The sequence below is a fragment of the Psittacula echo genome (assembly GCF_963264785.1).
Source record: "Psittacula echo genome assembly, chromosome: 2".
NCBI lineage: Eukaryota > Metazoa > Chordata > Aves > Psittaciformes > Psittacidae > Psittacula > Psittacula echo.
Genome location: NC_137737.1, coordinates 112,617,709 through 112,636,342, shown reverse-complemented (window position 1 = coordinate 112,636,342; position 18,634 = coordinate 112,617,709). Strand labels below are relative to the sequence as shown.

General features: G+C 40.5%; 1 protein-coding gene across 1 annotated transcript in view; it reads left to right on the top strand.

Moving 5' to 3' along the window:
• The window catches only part of ZNF521 (zinc finger protein 521), a gene marked incomplete at both ends in the record, with an annotated part of 206,555 nt that overhangs the window by 91,920 nt on the left and 96,001 nt on the right, over positions 1–18,634 (top strand). Inside the window, one exon of the mRNA XM_080609699.1 lies at positions 3,127–6,479. Coding sequence (XP_080465825.1) covers positions 3,127–6,479 — 3,353 coding nt within the window. The remainder of the gene's footprint in view (positions 1–3,126; positions 6,480–18,634) is intronic.

Below are 18,634 nucleotides of genomic sequence, written 5' to 3'. Positions count from 1 at the left end.
ATCGAACTTGCAACTGGTTTGCTCTTCTCCTTTTTGCACAAAGAGAATTACTCTGCAGAATTACTACAGGCTTAGATTGAAAACACAACAGTGAAGTGACACACAGAAACATTTATATTTGCCAGGTGGAAAGTAAGAACCGGCTCTGTGCAGTAGTTATGCTATTCCCCCTCTGCTTTCCTTACCTTGTATAAAAGCTGAGGAGACTCCTCCAGGCAAAACAAGGAGAATTGGGTGGGGGAAAGAGGCTGCCATTGCTTATGCCGTGGTCATGCTCAGTGCTTGATCCTGACCCTGCTGCCAGCCCGACAGCCCTCTGAGATCCACAAGCCGGAGGGAATAGTTGTATAATAGGTAAAACCAGGCAGGCAGTGCCGGCAAAAAGGAAGTGATTTACTACTGTGTCAGTGATGGTACACTATTTATAACTTACTATATATTCCTCTAAACATTTGTACAATAATATATCATTTCTGCATAGGATATACATTTTAATACTAAATTTGGCTACAAAATATGTTGCCTAGGCAGTCACAGACTATTTTTCTTCACTCTGTTGCTTGGCATAAATTCCTGTTTATCTGCCGGCAGTGTTTGTATGTCAGACATATATTTGATGTTTAAAGGACAAGAGGGTTTTCCACTTAAGAGATCTGGTTGAAAATATTAATTTAAAATAAAATTTTTAAATGTAGAAAAAACCCCTAACATCTTTTTTCTGTAAATATTTGTTCCACTGTTTTGATAATTTCCAGGTTTAGAGTCAAACCCAGCAATTTGGAAGGGCAGTACACAGATTTATATTAAAAGTCTCCTGTGAATATTGCAGTCATTAATGTGCCAACTTAAAACCTCACCTGGCTGGTATTATTTAGCAAGTATGACAATGAGTAACTCCGCTTCAGTACATTGGGAAACATTTTAGCAGTAGATAGTACTTTTGCTGGCAGGGAAAATATTTATTTTTCAATTTTTATTTTAAAAACCCAAACACCTTTGTTTTCAGCTCAAAGACATGGCACTTGGGCTAGGGTTTGTGTTTGTTATTTAAGTATATACCGTTAGTGCAGATTTGTTCATAGGTAAATGCAGATATATGTCCTACTTGTGCGTGAAAGGTGTGTGTAATTTGTGAAACCCTCCTCTTCAAGACATAAACAAGAGGATAAAACCCCATGCAGTTTCCAACTTTTCCTGAAAAAGCATTGTGTCAATGGGCAGGCATCCAGCAATGGTGTTTGGTTGTTTTCTCAGAGTTAGATGGTTGCCATCTGGCATTGATAGTGAGATGGCGTTGTCATCAGTTTCAAGATGCAGGAAAGGAACGAATCCTCATCTGTTTCCTGTGGATAAGCGAGAGGTTGATAATCTAGTAAAATCTTGTTACCTTAAAGAAAGCAGGCTTGGAATTTGTTTACATAATATGGGCCAGCTCTAACTTTATGTTGGTGTAGTAAATTTCTTGAGAGAAGCTGAAGATGTTAAGAAACTTACTGCTTTGCAAGAACACCTTAAGAAAGATATTTTTCAAGAGGTTTGTCTGTCTTTTTCTGTGCTGTTACTGTAGTCAATTTTACTTTTAAAAGGAAAAGGAAACAAGCACCACCACATCTGGAAAGGAATAGGAGGATTATTGGATGTGCAGTAATGTTTCAAGCATTATTTTCATATTTTTAAAGAAGCTTCAGGTGAAGGTGAATATGATGATTGCAGTAATCTGAGTTTAAAGCAAAAGTGTACAGGGCATCTGTTGAAAAAAAATAGTCACAACTTGTCATGCCTAGAGATGAGGTAATATCATAGATAACTAGTTCAATTTATTATCTGGCTAGCATTTCTGTTTTGTCTTTTCTTTGTTACTCATAAATCTGTCAGCTTTTACCATAGTCATTCATCATTTTTCCTGTTTCCAGTTTTTACAAGTTGCTTTGTCTGTGATCATCTCACAGTACAGGTTCTGCTGGGCTGAGGAAGTTCAGCTGGCTGAGGCATTTGCAGAAAGGAAGAAATGGTGGGCAACCTCTTGAACCTAAAAAGGGAAAAAAATGCTGTTCACAACTGACCCTTTTGAAACTTTCTCATTTTCCTTAATCCTGGCTGTTGGTTTGGTAGTTTGTTTTGCAAATTTAATGACCCAGCTGTCAGCATTCAGTAACTGAATTGTATAGTTACAGAGAAACCTGATTACACTTTATTAGAGAAAACATCACTGTTTATAATGTTGTCCTCTTCCTCCCCTGTAATTTTGCCTATTATTGTTTAGAATAACACCCAAGTCTCTTTCAGTAATAGCCTTTAAAAGACTTTTGTGTTCAGAATCAATTTAAAGGTAAAAAATCCCAACAAAACCTGTGGCAAAGGAGGGGGAATCTTTTCATTAAATATTAGGCCTGTGGGTTGACAATATTAGTTTTAAATCATTCCTGTAATATTTTCTCCTTTCCTTTGACTCTTCAGATGCTCACATACTATGCAAATCATTTTACAGTGGATACAAAAGAAACATTACATATATTAAAATCTGCATTTTAATAAAGATGTCAATGTATAATACATATCCTGCAACTGAGAAAGAATGATAAAAAAGCAATAAAAAGTTAATATAGGCACAGAAGTATTTAATAACTTTAAATGTTTTACACTCTGATAAAAATAAATGTGGTCTTGAAGCTGTTGGATATAGGTATAAAAAGTATCCCAGTCAGAGTTTAATATGCTGCTTTAGCTGTTTAGGAGTAGCAGATCTTGCTAGCTAGTAGCGTTGTTCATATGCATTCTTCATCAGAGACTGTAATGATAGGACAAGGGGTAATGGGCTCAAACTTAAACAGCAGAAGTTTAGATTAGATATAGGGAAGAAGTTCTTTACTGTGAGGGTGGTGAGGCACTGGAATGGGTTGCCTAAAGAAGCGGTGAATGCTCCATCCCTGGCAGTGTTCAAGGCCAGGTTGCACAGAGCCTTGGGTGGCATGGTTTAGTGTGAGGTGTCCCTGCCCATGGCAGGGGAATTGGAACTAAGTGATCTTAAGGTTCTTTCCAACCCAAACCACTCTATGATTCCATGATTTGCTGTCCCCTTTGAACTGTAGGGATTAAGCTTGTGGGCTTGTTTCTTTCTCATTTCAGATGGAGTGGATGTTGAGGATGATCCCACTTGCTCATGGCCAGCATCATCACCTTCTAGCAAGGACCAGACTTCCCCGAGCCATGGAGAAGGTTGTGATTTTGGTGAAGAGGAAGGAGGTCCAGGGTTGCCCTATCCATGCCAGTTTTGTGACAAATCGTTCAGCCGCCTCAGCTACTTAAAGCACCACGAGCAAAGTCACAGTGACAAGCTCCCTTTCAAATGCACGTATTGCAGTCGTCTCTTCAAACACAAAAGGAGCAGGGACCGCCACATAAAGCTTCATACAGGAGACAAGAAGTATCACTGCAGTGAGTGTGACGCAGCATTCTCAAGGAGTGATCATCTTAAAATTCACTTAAAGACTCATACGTCCAACAAGCCATATAAGTGTGCCATTTGTAGGCGCGGATTCCTGTCATCTAGTTCGCTGCATGGTCACATGCAGGTTCACGAGAGGAACAAAGATGGCTCTCAGTCCGCTTCCCGGATGGAGGACTGGAAAATGAAAGACACTCAGAAATGCAGTCAGTGCGAAGAAGGCTTTGATTTTCCTGAAGACCTTCAGAAGCACATTGCAGAATGTCACCCTGAGTGTTCCCCTAATGAAGACCGATCTGCTCTTCAGTGTGTTTACTGTCATGAACTCTTTGTAGAGGAAACATCTCTGGTGAATCACATGGAGCAGGTTCATAATGGTGAGAAGAAGAATTCATGCAGCATTTGCTCTGAGAACTTTCATACTGTGGAGGAGCTATACAGTCACATGGACAGTCATCAGCAGGCAGAGTCGTGCAACCACAGCAACAGTCCATCTTTGGTAACCGTGGGCTACACCTCAGTCTCTAGCACCACTCCAGATTCAAATCTCTCAGTGGATAGTTCAACAATGGTGGAAACGGCTCCTCCTATACCAAAAAGTCGTGGAAGGAAGCGGGCAGCTCAGCAAGTGCCAGATATAACTGGTCCTTCTAGTAAACAGGCAAAAGTTACTTACAGCTGCATTTATTGCAACAAACAGTTATTTTCCAGCCTTGCAGTTCTACAGATACATCTGAAAACTATGCATTTAGATAAACCTGAACAAGCCCATATCTGTCAGTATTGTTTGGAGGTATTGCCGTCTCTCTACAATCTGAACGAACATCTTAAGCAAGTCCACGAAGCTCCGGACCCAGCACTGATTGTTTCTACCATGCCTGCCATGGTGTACCAGTGCAACTTCTGTTCCGAAGTGTTCAATGACCTGAACACCCTTCAGGAACACATCCGATGTTCACATGGATTTGCCAACCCTGCTGCTAAGGACAGTAATGCATTCTTTTGTCCCCATTGCTACATGGGGTTTCTTACAGATTCTTCTCTGGAAGAGCATATTAGACAAGTCCACTGTGATCTTAGCAGTTCCCGTTTTGGTTCCCCTGTGCTTGGAACCCCAAAAGATCCAGTGGTGGAAGTATATTCTTGTTCTTACTGTACTAATTCTCCAATATTTAATAGTGTTCTTAAACTAAACAAGCATATCAAGGAGAACCATAAGAACATTCCTTTGGCACTGAATTACATCCACAATGGAAAAAAATCCAGAGCCATGAGTCCTTTATCTCCTGTAACCATTGAGCAGACCTCTTTAAAGATGATGCAGGCAGTTGGAGGTGCTCCCCCCCGTCCTGCAGGTGAATACATTTGTAACCAGTGTGGTGCTAAGTATACTTCCTTGGATGGTTTCCAGACCCATTTAAAAACACATCTTGATACTGTCCTGCCAAAACTGACCTGCCCTCAGTGTAACAAGGAATTTCCAAACCAGGAGTCTCTGCTGAAGCATGTTACCATCCATTTCATGATCACCTCAACCTACTACATCTGTGAAAGCTGTGACAAGCAGTTCACTTCTGTGGATGACTTGCAGAAACACCTACTGGACATGCATACATTTGTGTTCTTCCGCTGCACCTTGTGCCAAGAAGTTTTTGACTCCAAAGTCTCCATTCAGCTACACTTGGCTGTGAAGCACAGCAATGAAAAGAAAGTATACAGATGTACATCGTGCAACTGGGATTTCCGCAATGAGACTGACCTACAGCTTCATGTTAAACACAACCACCTGGAGAACCAAGGCAAAGTACACAAGTGCATCTTCTGTGGCGAGTCCTTTGGTACAGAGGTGGAGCTGCAGTGTCACATTACTACACACAGCAAGAAGTATAACTGCAAGTTCTGCAGCAAAGCTTTCCATGCTATCATCTTGCTGGAAAAGCACTTAAGGGAAAAGCATTGTGTTTTTGAGACAAAAACTCCAAACTGTGGAACGAATGGAGCATCTGAGCAGGTTCAGAAAGAGGAAGTGGAACTCCAGACCTTACTGACAAATAGCCAGGAGTCCCATAACAGCCATGATGGCAGTGAAGAAGATGTGGACACATCTGAGCCTATGTACGGCTGTGACATTTGTGGAGCAGCTTATACCATGGAGACTCTCCTGCAAAACCACCAGCTTCGAGACCACAACATTCGACCTGGAGAAAGTGCCATAGTGAAGAAAAAGGCTGAACTCATTAAAGGGAATTACAAGTGTAATGTGTGTTCTCGTACATTCTTCTCTGAAAATGGGCTCCGAGAACACATGCAGACACACTTGGGACCAGTGAAACATTATATGTGCCCAATCTGTGGTGAGCGGTTTCCTTCCCTTCTGACTCTTACTGAGCATAAGGTCACACATAGTAAGAGCCTGGACACTGGAAACTGCAGGATTTGCAAGATGCCCCTCCAAAGCGAGGAGGAATTTTTAGAGCATTGCCAAATGCACCCTGACTTGAGGAACTCCTTGACAGGGTTCCGGTGTGTGGTGTGCATGCAGACAGTGACTTCCACACTGGAACTGAAAATCCACGGCACGTTCCACATGCAGAAAACTGGAAACGGTTCTGCCGTGCAGTCCACGGGGCGTGCACAGCATCTCCAGAAACTGTACAAGTGTGCTTCTTGCCTGAAGGAATTCCGCTCAAAACAGGATTTAGTGAAACTTGACATCAACGGTCTGCCATATGGTCTGTGTGCTAGCTGTGTTAATCTCAGTAAAAGTGGTAGTCCAAGTGTCAACATCCCTTCAAGCAGTAACAGACAAGGCATGGGCCAAAATGAGAACTTGAGTTCCATTGAGAACAAAGGCAAGGCAGGGGGATTGAAGACTCGATGTTCTAGTTGCAATGTTAAATTTGAATCAGAAAGTGAACTCCAAAACCATATTCAGTCAATCCACAGAGAGCTTGTTCCAGACAGCAACAGTACACAGCTGAAAACACCACAAGTATCTCCAATGCCCAGAATCAGCCCCTCCCAAACTGAAGAGGTAACCCTTTTTAATTTGCTCTTGACACCTTCCATCCTTCTGGAAAAAATTCCCTTTTTTTCAAGCTGTCTTGTCACTTGTCATGCAATGTTTAGGCTGAACCATGTTACATTTCCATCCATAGCCATTAGCTAGTAATTACTTTCTTCTTGATACACCTTACATCTTGGATTGAATTGTGTGGAGTAGGACTAATTCCAGTCTCCCTAGGATATTGTCTTCTATATCACTGAGGAGAACTATCTTCATGCCAGCACAACTGAGATCTGGAATCTTACCCTAGCTCCCTTATGTGTTGGAATCCCCAGCTAGGAGTTGTGCTTCCGGCAGAGAGAATTAATGACAGAGAGAATAGAGTGAGCCAAAATGCTGGCAAACAGGGTAGATTTTAAAAAATATTTGTGAGCAACAAATTGAGGTGGTTTTTTGTAAATTGTGTTGTAGACATTCATTTTCCCCTCTTATAACTTATTTGATTAAGTAGAAGTGCAATGCTAGCCTAAGGTAAATTGGGAAATCAGTCTTTTGGATGCAATTCCTTGTTGTGTTTTTCTTTCCATTCCCACTGAACAACATTTTGATGTCACTGAAGCATCTAGTGCCTGATGATTGAAATCCCATTCAGACAGCATAACTTAGAGGGCAAATATCAAACTCTTGAAAGATCTCATCTAATTCCTCAGTCACCAGAGACCAAGTACTAACACCCGTATATGGGAAGGTAGAGGGGTCATATACTGAGGGAAGGGAATCTGTTTTATCTTCAGAAATGTTATCCATAGAATGACTTAGAGTTTATATTTTATGTATGGTGTCTTGCATAATGATCTCTTATAGTTCAGGAAGCTTAAAAATACAGCACAAATGAATTGTAAGCTTTTGTTTCAAGAAAGCTTTTAGCCTGTAATGGTACTAACATGGTGCAACCCGTTGCTGTGCAAGTGTATGGATATCCTGTGGGTAGGGAGCTGTTGCTGTTCCATCACCTTCCTCACTCTCTGTTTGTGAGCCCATCTGTTGGGCAGGAGACTTCTCAGCATGTCATCCAACAGTGTTGTGCAAACCAGAGGGCAGGAAGGAGGGAGAGAGGGAGGAGGGAAGATACATAAAGATATGTGGGCCAAGAGATAAGTATTTGTGGAGTTAACAGCAGCATGGCTGAAGGATAGCTGGGAGAAGGCCACTGAGGTAGCACAGGGCCTGGAGTGCCACAAAGAGGGAAGAGGAGTTGGGAGACAAGGGTGAAGTACTAGGCAGAATGCATCTGCCAAGGAAGGGCCCTATGCTTTCATTACTTTGCACACTGGCTGGTGATGGGGAAAACTGAGGGACTGAGATATGGTATGGAGTTTATGGAAGGAGCAGGTTGTTAGACTGAGAATCACAGGCATAAAGAAAACCTGTTAGAAGAGGAAACATGAATGGCTCCAGTTAGGTGTGGTTCAGACAATGGCCTGAACCTGGTGGTTCTGTAGTCCTACTGCTGAGTGGGAACCACAGGATTACCAGTTGCATGTTTTTGATAGATTCAGTCATCCTGGTTTCTGTCTCTACCGTCTTGCCGCGAGTGACTACATGAAATCTCTCTTCCCAGTGATGTTGGAAGCCAATTCTGTCTACCTCAAGCACAGTCAGAATCATGTGTGTTAAGATAGTTACTATGATAAGATGTTACCAACTTGTCTTTCTCTTGCTTGTTAACTAGACAAAAAGAGATTTGAGGGTCCTTTGTGGTAATGTAAGGTCAGTTACCTTCAATGTCATCATTGAATCTTCTTGTGCATCAAGGTATAATCAGCGTTCTTGTGTCTTCTTCTGACTGGCATTATGTTCCTCTTTTTACTCCTTTCAGTTTTTCTCTTGGAAATACATTTAAGATGATAAAGCCTTTTAAACTCTAGCAAGATTTGTGGAGAGCATTTGCCTGCTTTCAAATCACCTTTTGCCCCCCATTCAGAGAGCCTGTAAACTGATTTTTCAGTGTCTATGGTTCTGGGGTTCTGGTCTCCACAGAAGTAACATAGACTTTCAGATTCTTTTCTCATGGGAAGCACAAAGCTATCAAGTTCCTGATAGAGCATTAATACTTCTGGAAACCATAAATGCATGTTTGTGAAATCCTGAAAGATAATTTATTTTTCTAACAGATATTACTGGTTTCAAATTGTAGTGATGCAAGCATTATAGCAATGAGAATCAAAATTGAAAGTAGTAATACACAAATGTTTAAGGCTATAGATTGGATGTCCAGGCTGAGGGAAATGAAAACATAAGCATATAACACAAACAAATTGAATTGCTAAAATTTGTTATTAGTCAGTGGCTTTACTACTCTACTGGAAGGACGTTTCTAGAACTGAATGGGAGATTGAAGATAGCTACTTAAACATGTTATTTTGGGGAGATTTTCAACAAAAAAAAAATATTAAGGAGTGAAGGTTTCATTTGCATTATTGAGAGTTACGTGGTTTAGATTTCAACCTTTATATAAAGAACATTTCATTCATAAGGCAAGAAAAATGTGGATAATGGTTGTCAGACCATTAACACTACTGAATACCCTTTGTTACTCCATAAAAGATTACTATGGCAAAAGTACTAGAATATGTCTTTTTAAGATAAAAGATAACACTGCAAAACATCACTTCTCGCTTCTTTGCCAAATGTTCTCCTGATTGAACTAGAAAACTTCCCATTTTAGCCTGTACTCAATAATGTGATAGAATGCAATTACCTTAATATGGTATAGTGTCATCAGCTGAGCTCACCCGGCTTGATAGGTGAAAGATGTTGACCTGAATTGTTTTCGCTGAAAGTTCCCTTTCAGTTGGGATAGGAAATCATGGGCAGTGCTCATCAGTCACAACTCAAGGAACAGGTCAGAACTCATTAAGCCCATCATACTGCTGAATTTAGTACCCTGAGCCATCAAACAGACTTAAACAGGCAGATTGTATAGCTAGCCATTGAACGTGCTCTAAAATTGGCAAATCTACAGCTTATTCTTTAAGCTGAATGAGATGCCGAGTTCAGGTTGTAGATATCTTGTAAGGATCTTGAATCATGGCAAGCACACTCTTAGGCTAGGATAATAAATCTTCTTGGTGGTAGCTAATGTTTGAAAGTGGAGAGCAGGTCTGATATGATAGTGAATTGGGAACTAGACATCAGTCTTTTTCTGTCACTCATTTGCGTTGACTCAGACAAATCTACTTCACCATCTCTGCTTCATTTTCCGTATTCCAAAAATAACATACATAGTTCCTGAAAAGTGTGTTGCCATGTTTAATTGAGATACAACTTTTGTAAGACCTTGGAAGATGAAAATCAGTGTTCAAGAAACACTGTGTGGTCTTGCTTCTCTTGGTCTTTCTTAATATGCTGACACGCACTTAATGGGAGAACTCATGACTTAGCAGAAGATGTGCCCTCACTTCTTAAGCTTCAACAGTTCTGTGCATACACAATCATACCAGCGTAACTATACAATAGTAGTTATGTTGTGAATTGCTTAGCTGTCAGGGGAGGAGGAAATGGACTCCAGCTTACACCAACAGTTTACTGGTAAAACCTATCTTATACTACTGTACATGTTATCTGTAAATGCAACGGCGCTCATTTTGAGGTCCTTTTGGTAACATCCAGAGTAGGTGCTCAGCAAGCGCAATTGCTTCTGTAAGTAGTTTAAGTTATGTATCACTTTGTACCATGAATGTGAAGCTCATGTGAATACTGCATTACCTGTGGCAATGCACAGTGCTTTATTAATAATACAAAAATACTCTGGGTTTTCTGGTCCTGAGAAGAGAAGGAGCAGTGCGAGTACACTGCCAAATTACTGCAGGAATAAAGATGCTTATTCAGGTGTTGCAAAAGACTTGCAGAAACTCACTGTAGCAGAGTATCAAAAGTGCTGGACAAAGGAGAGAACCAGCAACTGTCACACCAGCTGAAGAACAGCATGAGCGTGAATCTGGGGCTGCTCTTCTGTCCTGTTGTGGTTGTGCAGAGCTGTATGCCAGGATGGGCATGTCACATCAGGGGACACTTGGGTACATCACAGCACCATTCTGGAAGGAGCCATGAAAGTGCAGGCTGACAATGAGCTTGTGGAGGAGGGGTCACAAAATTCAGATGCTGCGGGGAGCTGGTGACTCCTTGAAACTCAACTTACCCGACCTCAGATAAATCCAGAAACGGTATCACCCTGGGAGAAAGAATGGAGCTCAGGTAGGTGCACTATTTTATCATTACATTTTTTAATCTTTATGCATGGGCCCTGAATCTACCTTTATTCTCTCACTATTCTTCCCCCCCTTCTCAAAATACCGCCAGACTCACAAAGACAGAAAACAGGAACTGCCTTTTGAAGTAGCTGGTTTGTTTCAACAGCATGCACTGGCAGTCAGAGATGGAAAGAAGAGAGAAAAGACTGTGAGCAACCCAGAAATGTTCCCAGATGCATGCTTTTGGCAGGGCAGGCAATAGCATTTTAGCACTATAAATCACTGTGCTTTTAACTGAAAAAAAAATGCGCTGAAATCAATACTCATGCATTTAATTGAAATACATAAAGAAATTAAAATAATCCTCCTCATCAGCAATCCAAGCTGATCATTCTGACTACAGGATTTTTATGAATAAGCACATAAACTTGTAATGTAACTGTAAGAAGTAGTGCCTTGGGTTTCCTGTCAGTGAATCCAGGCCCAGAACAAGTGATTTTCATGCTGGATTTTGGATCCGGAGACAAAAAGAGGTAAAGAAGGTTTGTTGCTGGCACAAAGATCTGGCTTTGAAATAGTTTGTGGAACTAATCTGTGGCAAACATATTTTCTGCTTATGGAGTTTCAGAATGAGCTCACTAAGAATTCCATTTTTGTCTTCTTGCATTGTTTTCACATTGCTTTGAGGAAAGTATTATTTAAGATGTGACCATATATATCTTTAGGAAGGGCTACCCTGTTCTTCTTGCCACAGTAGGCCACCTTCACATTACATTGTGCTCTAATTTCTGGTGGTACCACTGCTATGAAGTGGCTGACAAGATACAGACTTAAGCATTTCTCTTCTCTTTGTCTTTACATTTTCAATAGTGAGCTATCAGACAGAGTCCTCTCTGAATTTAAGTAGTGCTATTTATTAGCCTGTTCCTGTAAATCCTACCAAGTTAAGCAGCAAACTTCCCACCTTCTCACACACCATGAATTCAGTTTGTGAAAGGAAGCCCATGTGTTGGTTGGGAGCTGCTGAACAGAAGCAAGAGGGGTAATTGTAGCGAGTTTTCTTAGTTTCCTGTCAACTGATCATTAAAATCTAATACCATTTGTCTGTCTTGTTATTTGTCAGAGCCTTCAGATGGAGAATCTGGGGAGGCACCTTCTTTGCACCTGTGGAAAACTTTGCATAAGAAGAAGAAAGGATGAGTTCTCCAAAGTTTTCAAGAGCACCAAACCAAGATTTTCATGAAACAATGCACTGGGGGGGAATGCCTGGTTGAAGAAAGGCGGAAGAACTGGAGAGGGACACAAGAATGTGGATGAAGAACTTAAGCATCTCTAGAGAGGCCAAATGTAGATTCAACAAAGCTTTATGAGACAAACATCTGAGATGCATACTCCCGACAGGTCAGCTGTGGAGCCCACTGTCCTCATGGGGCTTTCCCTGTACGTGTATCTGCTGGCCAAGTGACCAGGGTAACATGCCACAATTTCCCTTCTGCACAGCCCCAGTGGAAAGTCAGAATAGTATTTGTATGTATTTGTATTCTGACCTCAGAATTGCGTAGAAACAACAAGAAATTTCCCCCTTTTTTCTAGCCTGATTGTCTTTAGGAACAAGATATGGGAAATCATGGCATGTTTCTTTTTGTCTGCTGATTTGCATACCTCTAGAGAGTTCTCTCTCTTCCCCATCTTACTTTTGGCTTAGTCTTGGCCAGTTTCAAGAAAAACTTCATAGATGAGCAGGAATCTCAAGGCCTGTAAAGTTTTTACAATGTTTAGAAAGAGAGGTAACTCAGCAGGTGATAGAATCCAAACAGGAAAGAGCCCTTTTAGAAATCCAAACCAGGAAGATGGTTTTAACTGAAGTTCAAACCTGTTTTTTATGCAGAAGTCAATCAATCACAAGAAACGAAGCTTTAAGAAATGATCTGTTCTTTGTAGTGCTCAGACCAACTTCTTAAGTGACTGTAAATGTTTTGAGAAGTGTTTTTTACCACTGCTCAATAAAGTTGTTATATGTAGTGTGTGTATTGTCTTATGCAACAAACATAACACCCAAATTTGTTACTTTGTCGTCAGGGAGATGAAATGGGCTAACCGTTAATTTAAAATGGTTATGTAGCCCCAGTACTGCTTGTTTCATGAAGTTGTACAAAATGAACATAAATTAATTACCTGATACGTAGCATCATATTAAGGAGCCCTCTTCTTTGACCTCCCATAGCTCTGTGATGGCTGGTAATAGATCTTAGGCCTGATTGTTCAAAACCCTAGGTACTTTTTTCTCCAACCAAACCCGTCTTTCATTTATTCAATTTCTTGCATTGTATTACAAATTATTGTATAAAACATGACCTGTAGTATTTTTTTACAGTGTTTTCTGCTGAATACGATAGCAGAAATGTGTGTCCTGCTAACATCTGTCCTTGCAATGGGACATTTCAGAACAAGAGGCAGTGGGCACAAACTGACACACTGTGAGGCTGGTGAAGCACTGGAGCAGGTTTCCCAAAGAAGTTGTGAATGCTCCATCCTTGGCGGTGTTCAAGGCCAGATTGCACAGAGCCTTGGGTGACATGGTCTAGCGTAAGGTGTCTCTGCTCATGGCAGGGGGGTTGGAAATAGATGATCTTAAGGTCCTTTCCAACCCAAACCATTCTATGATTCTATGATTCTGTGAGTTCCCTCTGAACATTACTGTGAGAGTGACTGAGCACTGGCTCAGGTTACCCAGAGAGGTTGTGTATCCTTTGAGATACTCACAAGCCATCTGCATGTGGTGTAGCTCTAGGTGGCCTCACTGGAGCAGAGAAGCTATACCAGAGGTCCCCCAGAGATCAACCAAAGCCATCCTGTGGTTCTCTGGTTTCTGCCATCCTTTGGGCATCTCTGCCAAATATATGGTGCTGTTATCCTGTTCTTCCTTGGTGGTTAAATCTTTATTGTTAGCTTATGGCTTCATAAGTCAGGTAATGGAAGGATGGGTCCTCTCCTGATGTTGAGCATCTCAGTACAGTCCTACCAGTAATAATGTGCAAATCTGAGAAAAAAGTCCCTGTCTGCAGTTTTTAATAGAGGCTTGAATTCCTCAAGATGAAACCCTCACATGCATTCACTGATCACTTCTAATGCCTGTGAAATGCCTCTGGATAGTGACTTAAAAATACAGCCGGTTACAAATATAGCCATTTAAAAGTTGCTTGCTGCTTATATACTCAAAACGAAGGTGGGAGGTAGGAAAGAAGAAGGTATTTGTTCCCTTCAATCATACTTCCAGTACTGGTATCCTGTGCTGGATGGACTTCCTCTGTTTTTTATCTACTATCCAGATGCAACGTTTTGTGCAAAAAGGCGCACCTGATGGCTTTTCATATCTGGAAGGGCACCTCTTCCTCTCTGCAGTTTCCAGTAGGAAACAGGGTGGTTCACCAACAAAGAACAATCTGAGACTCCAAACTTCCAAATTTCCTTTCGTACTTGTTTTTTCACTGTTACAACAGTCTTTTTTTTTTTTGTTGGTTTTTTTTTGTTTTGTTTTTTTGTTTTGTTTTGTTTTGTTTCTGCTGATGATTGGAATGGGTTCAACGCCAGTCTTTAGGAGAATGGATGTCTGCATGTGAAAACCTTGCAACCATCACTGACAGCAGCCAACTTGCAATTGCTCTTGTTCTGCTACTTGGTGCTTCTCTTGTTGGTATAGTCAAGGAGTGTCTGCATCACCTGATGATTTTCCTGAACTACCTGTCTTAACCATAGCTCCTCAGTTTTCTTATGTTCCCTGCTTCACAGCTGATAGGTAGTTTGTGTGATGGTGGTTGAGTTCTGCAAACCTAGAATTATGGCATTCTGCTTCTGAAACAAATTCTGCAATCTCTTTCTTTTTTTTTTTTTTTTTTCTGGTAGGGAAATGGCAGACTGAAGCCCCATGCAAAAAGAAATGAGCTTATTACAGGATATACCTAAGATGAACTGCTGGAATTTTAAGAAGTAATGTGAAAGTAAAAGATTATGAAATAGGACAGAGGGAATTCTGGAACGTTCCCTTAATTCTCTTAGAGGAAAGCAAGCATCTCTTCAGAGGAAAAGCCAGCAAGACAGATCATTGTGGATAGCATTGAAGGCTGGCTCAGCAGAGCGCTTGTTTTGCTGGTACACCACTTCCTTGGGCAGCTGCACTGCCCCAGTGGAGGTTTCTCAACTGGGCATGCAGTCAAGCATCCTTGCAGTGTCAGCAGCTGTGTGCCAGCTCAGATGCTACCAGTGTATTTGTTAACATTGATGTGGCCTAAGAGTATCCATACAGGGCAGTAGTATAATTACAGCAGTATAGTGTTAGAACTCCTATATTCTGTAGTGCAAGCAAGCCTTTATAAAACCTCAGTCTTAACAGTGTTATCATGTGAAACCTTCATTTGTGAAGTCCCATTGACTTCCCGAAGTGTAGAGCTAATTGCATGAGAAGGATCTAAGGGGTTTAATCCTTCTCCTGATACTTCAATGAAAATTAATTTCTTATATATTATGTATGAGTACTATATTTCTGTTTGTACATTAATATTAATGGTGCATATTTTTGAGCACAAGTTCTATTTTGTAGAATTAAATTATCTTGGCAAGTAATAGCCCAGAATTCTGCAGGAGTAAAGGTTGGGTTAAAAGTGGGCAGTTAAAGGCAGGGGAAGGGTCCAGAGTCACACCTTGGAAAGTGAAGTTAATCAGCATTAATTTTCCACAGTGTGGGATAAAAGTGGTTTTGAGGTTTAATTCAAACAAAATAAGGTATATAAAAAGCCCCTGATTTTCCCTTTCTCTTAAAACCCAGATAGCTTTTGCAAAATTTGTGATGGAGAAAAGAGACAAAACAGTATTCTCTTCTGCATACTTGCAAACTGTTAATTTTATTGGGTTATATTTTTTGCTGATTGTTGGTGAAGCAAGTAGTGGCTTTTTTGAATGACAGTGTGTCTTCAGTATGCCTTTTTGAAAATGAAGAGGAAAAAAGCTTTAAAAAGAAAAAAGTCTTATCAGCTTACTCAGAATATCAGCTTTTTGCTGATATTTTTGTACTTGCCAAGTCATACTCTACTGCCTGTGCTTTAGTGCCGTGGCATCTGCAAAATTGTCAGTGCAGTCTTGATCATAGTTTCCCCTTAATGTCCTTAGCCACAGAGCTTCTCTGATACTGAGATGGTGAATGCCGGGATGCCTCTTGATGGGTTAGCAGCTCTCAGGCTTCAGAGGGCCTCAGGTTTAGCAGCCTTTAAGTGAAATGTAAGGAGGAAAAAAGAGATGGGATGATGACAGAAAGTTCAGTTGCTGACACCGCCAGCCCTGAACTCCTGAGCACTGCTCAGCACATATGCTTGTAGTCCTCAGAGGCTCAGCCTCACACAGGATCAGGATAGACAGAAGTTTGTTTTTCAGAACCAAACCAAATTCACAGTACTGCTACCTTTTTGTACTTACAACCTACATAAACCTGATGTGAAGTATTTTTTTGAGAGAAGATAAATGTACACCCATGTGCTGCCAGGTTTTAGAGTCACTTTTCTGACAAGTACCTCACTTCAAGACCTAGACAAAGAATTGGAGAACTCAAAAGGAAGATATGCAATTTTTAAATGTTGTGAGGTGTGGTTCTTTCTGTGTGGGAAGGTGAGACATTGCAAGCTGATGCACTTCATAAGCCAGGGGAAGGGAAGGTTTGTAACAAAAATACTGAAGACAGACATGATTAAATGCAGAATGCAGAATCCAGAACATAAAGGTGAAAGACAGAATGGCAGACCCCAACTTCAAGCAGAATAGGGATGGAAGGACTTCTAGAACAAACATTTGTATTTCTGACTCCTCTTGTGTATTAAAGTAATAAGTAACCATAATGGAAGAAATTAGAAAAAATAATGCTTTTCTCCATTTCTGTTTTGCTTTGCTTACCTTATGGGATTGATTGTGTTCTTTCCCTAGGCATGTACAATCAGACCCTGCTACAGTAAGACCCTGCTATACAACTGCAGAAGAACAGAAAAACCCTCATAACATCATTGTGCTTTTAAAAGCAATCAGGAAATACTAATTAAAGGGTGTTGTGTGAGCAATGAGAAGAGTTAGCAATTAGTTAAAAAAGAAATGCAAAATGACAGTGCCCCATAAGCAAGATAAATAGCTAACTATGCAGTGAAACTGGCTAACATATGCTTAGTTTTGTAAGAGCTTAAGGTTGACAAAATAAGCATCCAGGAAGACAGAAAAGAAATCCTCAATTAAGGTGCTGTCAAAAATAATCTGAGCTATGATGAAAAATTGCTAAATGGACAAATAAGCTGGGACCATGGTTGCTTTTGTGCCTCATGCAGGGCCAAGCACACTGCTAATGCTTAATAAAATAATGATGTAATAAATCAGCCGGCAGCATTAGGAGTTAGCACTGGCAAGTTACTGTAGTTAGTGTGCAAGTTTTAACGTGGTTTTGCATATGATTTGTTGGAAGCTATTCACTTTTTTTGTCAGGTTACCTTTCTGTTGGTTTGACAGCTTGAAATAGCTCCACCCTGGATTTAATGTGAGGGAAACTCTGAGTGAATGATTGGTCTGGGAGAGGGGAATTAGAGGGTGTGGGAGGTGTGGCATCACTCTCTTTTGGCAGCAGCAGATTGTCTCAGCTGTGTCATTGATCCATACGTTTGGTCTGTGCTGAAACTGAGGGGGGAAAAGCCTTGAATGTCACCTTACTGGTGTGATGAGGGTAAATAATGTTAACAGGTACACATCAAAGCCATTTTTGGTCATGCAGGAAAAGTATGAAAGGTGCATAAAATAAACCGGGTGTTCCTGCAAACCTGAGACTGTAGACACAGTGCATTAGAAGCTATAGCATATTTTTTGCAATTTCATATAGGGAGCAAGTATTCAGTTAAAAGTGGGATACAGGAGATTCAGAAATGGTATATGTAATCAAGGAAACCAGCACTGTTGAAAAAATCCTTTGTTGTGGACCTTGTGGCACATTCTCCTCATGGTGAAGAATAAAGTATAGGTTAAATGTAATGTAATGGAATATAGTATACAAAAAGGTGACTCACAAACACAGAAAAGCATCCATCCCCAAACTCTCAGAGAAGGCAGCTGAAGAGGAAACATTAAGCAGATAAATTTACAGTCTTCTAAAAAGAGGTATCAACAGCCTGGGAAAAGGCTACTAAACAGACATTTAACAGGGGATGTAAGGATTATACATGAAATTACTGGCTTTTGAGCTTGATTAAACAGTGAGGAACATGAGAGAAAGACTAATCAAAGACATGATAGAAAAACACGTAGAAAGTTTGGATTTAATGAAGGATAGAGGACAAAGATTCACAAAGGGAGGATCATGCTTAAAATTTTGAATAGAGTATTTTGAAAGTAGCCACAAGTGCTGACAGAGAAGCCTATAAACATGATTTACCAGGATTTTAGCAAAGCTTTTGAAATGCTATAGCACAAAAGATTAATCTGTTAGGTGAATAAGTATGGCATAGGGAGATATACTTTGATTAGAAAAGAAAAGAAACACTAACTTGGGTCTGGAAACGTAGGAGTCTTGTGAATTAGAGCAGGTTATGCTGGACAAGTGTGAGTAATGAAAAGCCTTAAGAATCATTATTTGCACCAATTTTGTTGAATTTATGCAGCATATCAGTACTCTGGAAGAAAGAACAAGTAGTAAGGTGATGAAATTCCCCGATAGTACAAAACCAGGGGAATGTCAGAACAAAATAGGCAGATGGTAAGATTCTGACTGACTTTGACAAGGAGGTGGAGCATGGGCAGATACACAGCATATGCAGTTCATTTTCAAGCAATATAATGAGGCTGGGGAATAGAAAAAGAAGAATGTATGGATACCTCAGACAGTCACAGAGCACAGAAGGCTACACAGAAGGATCT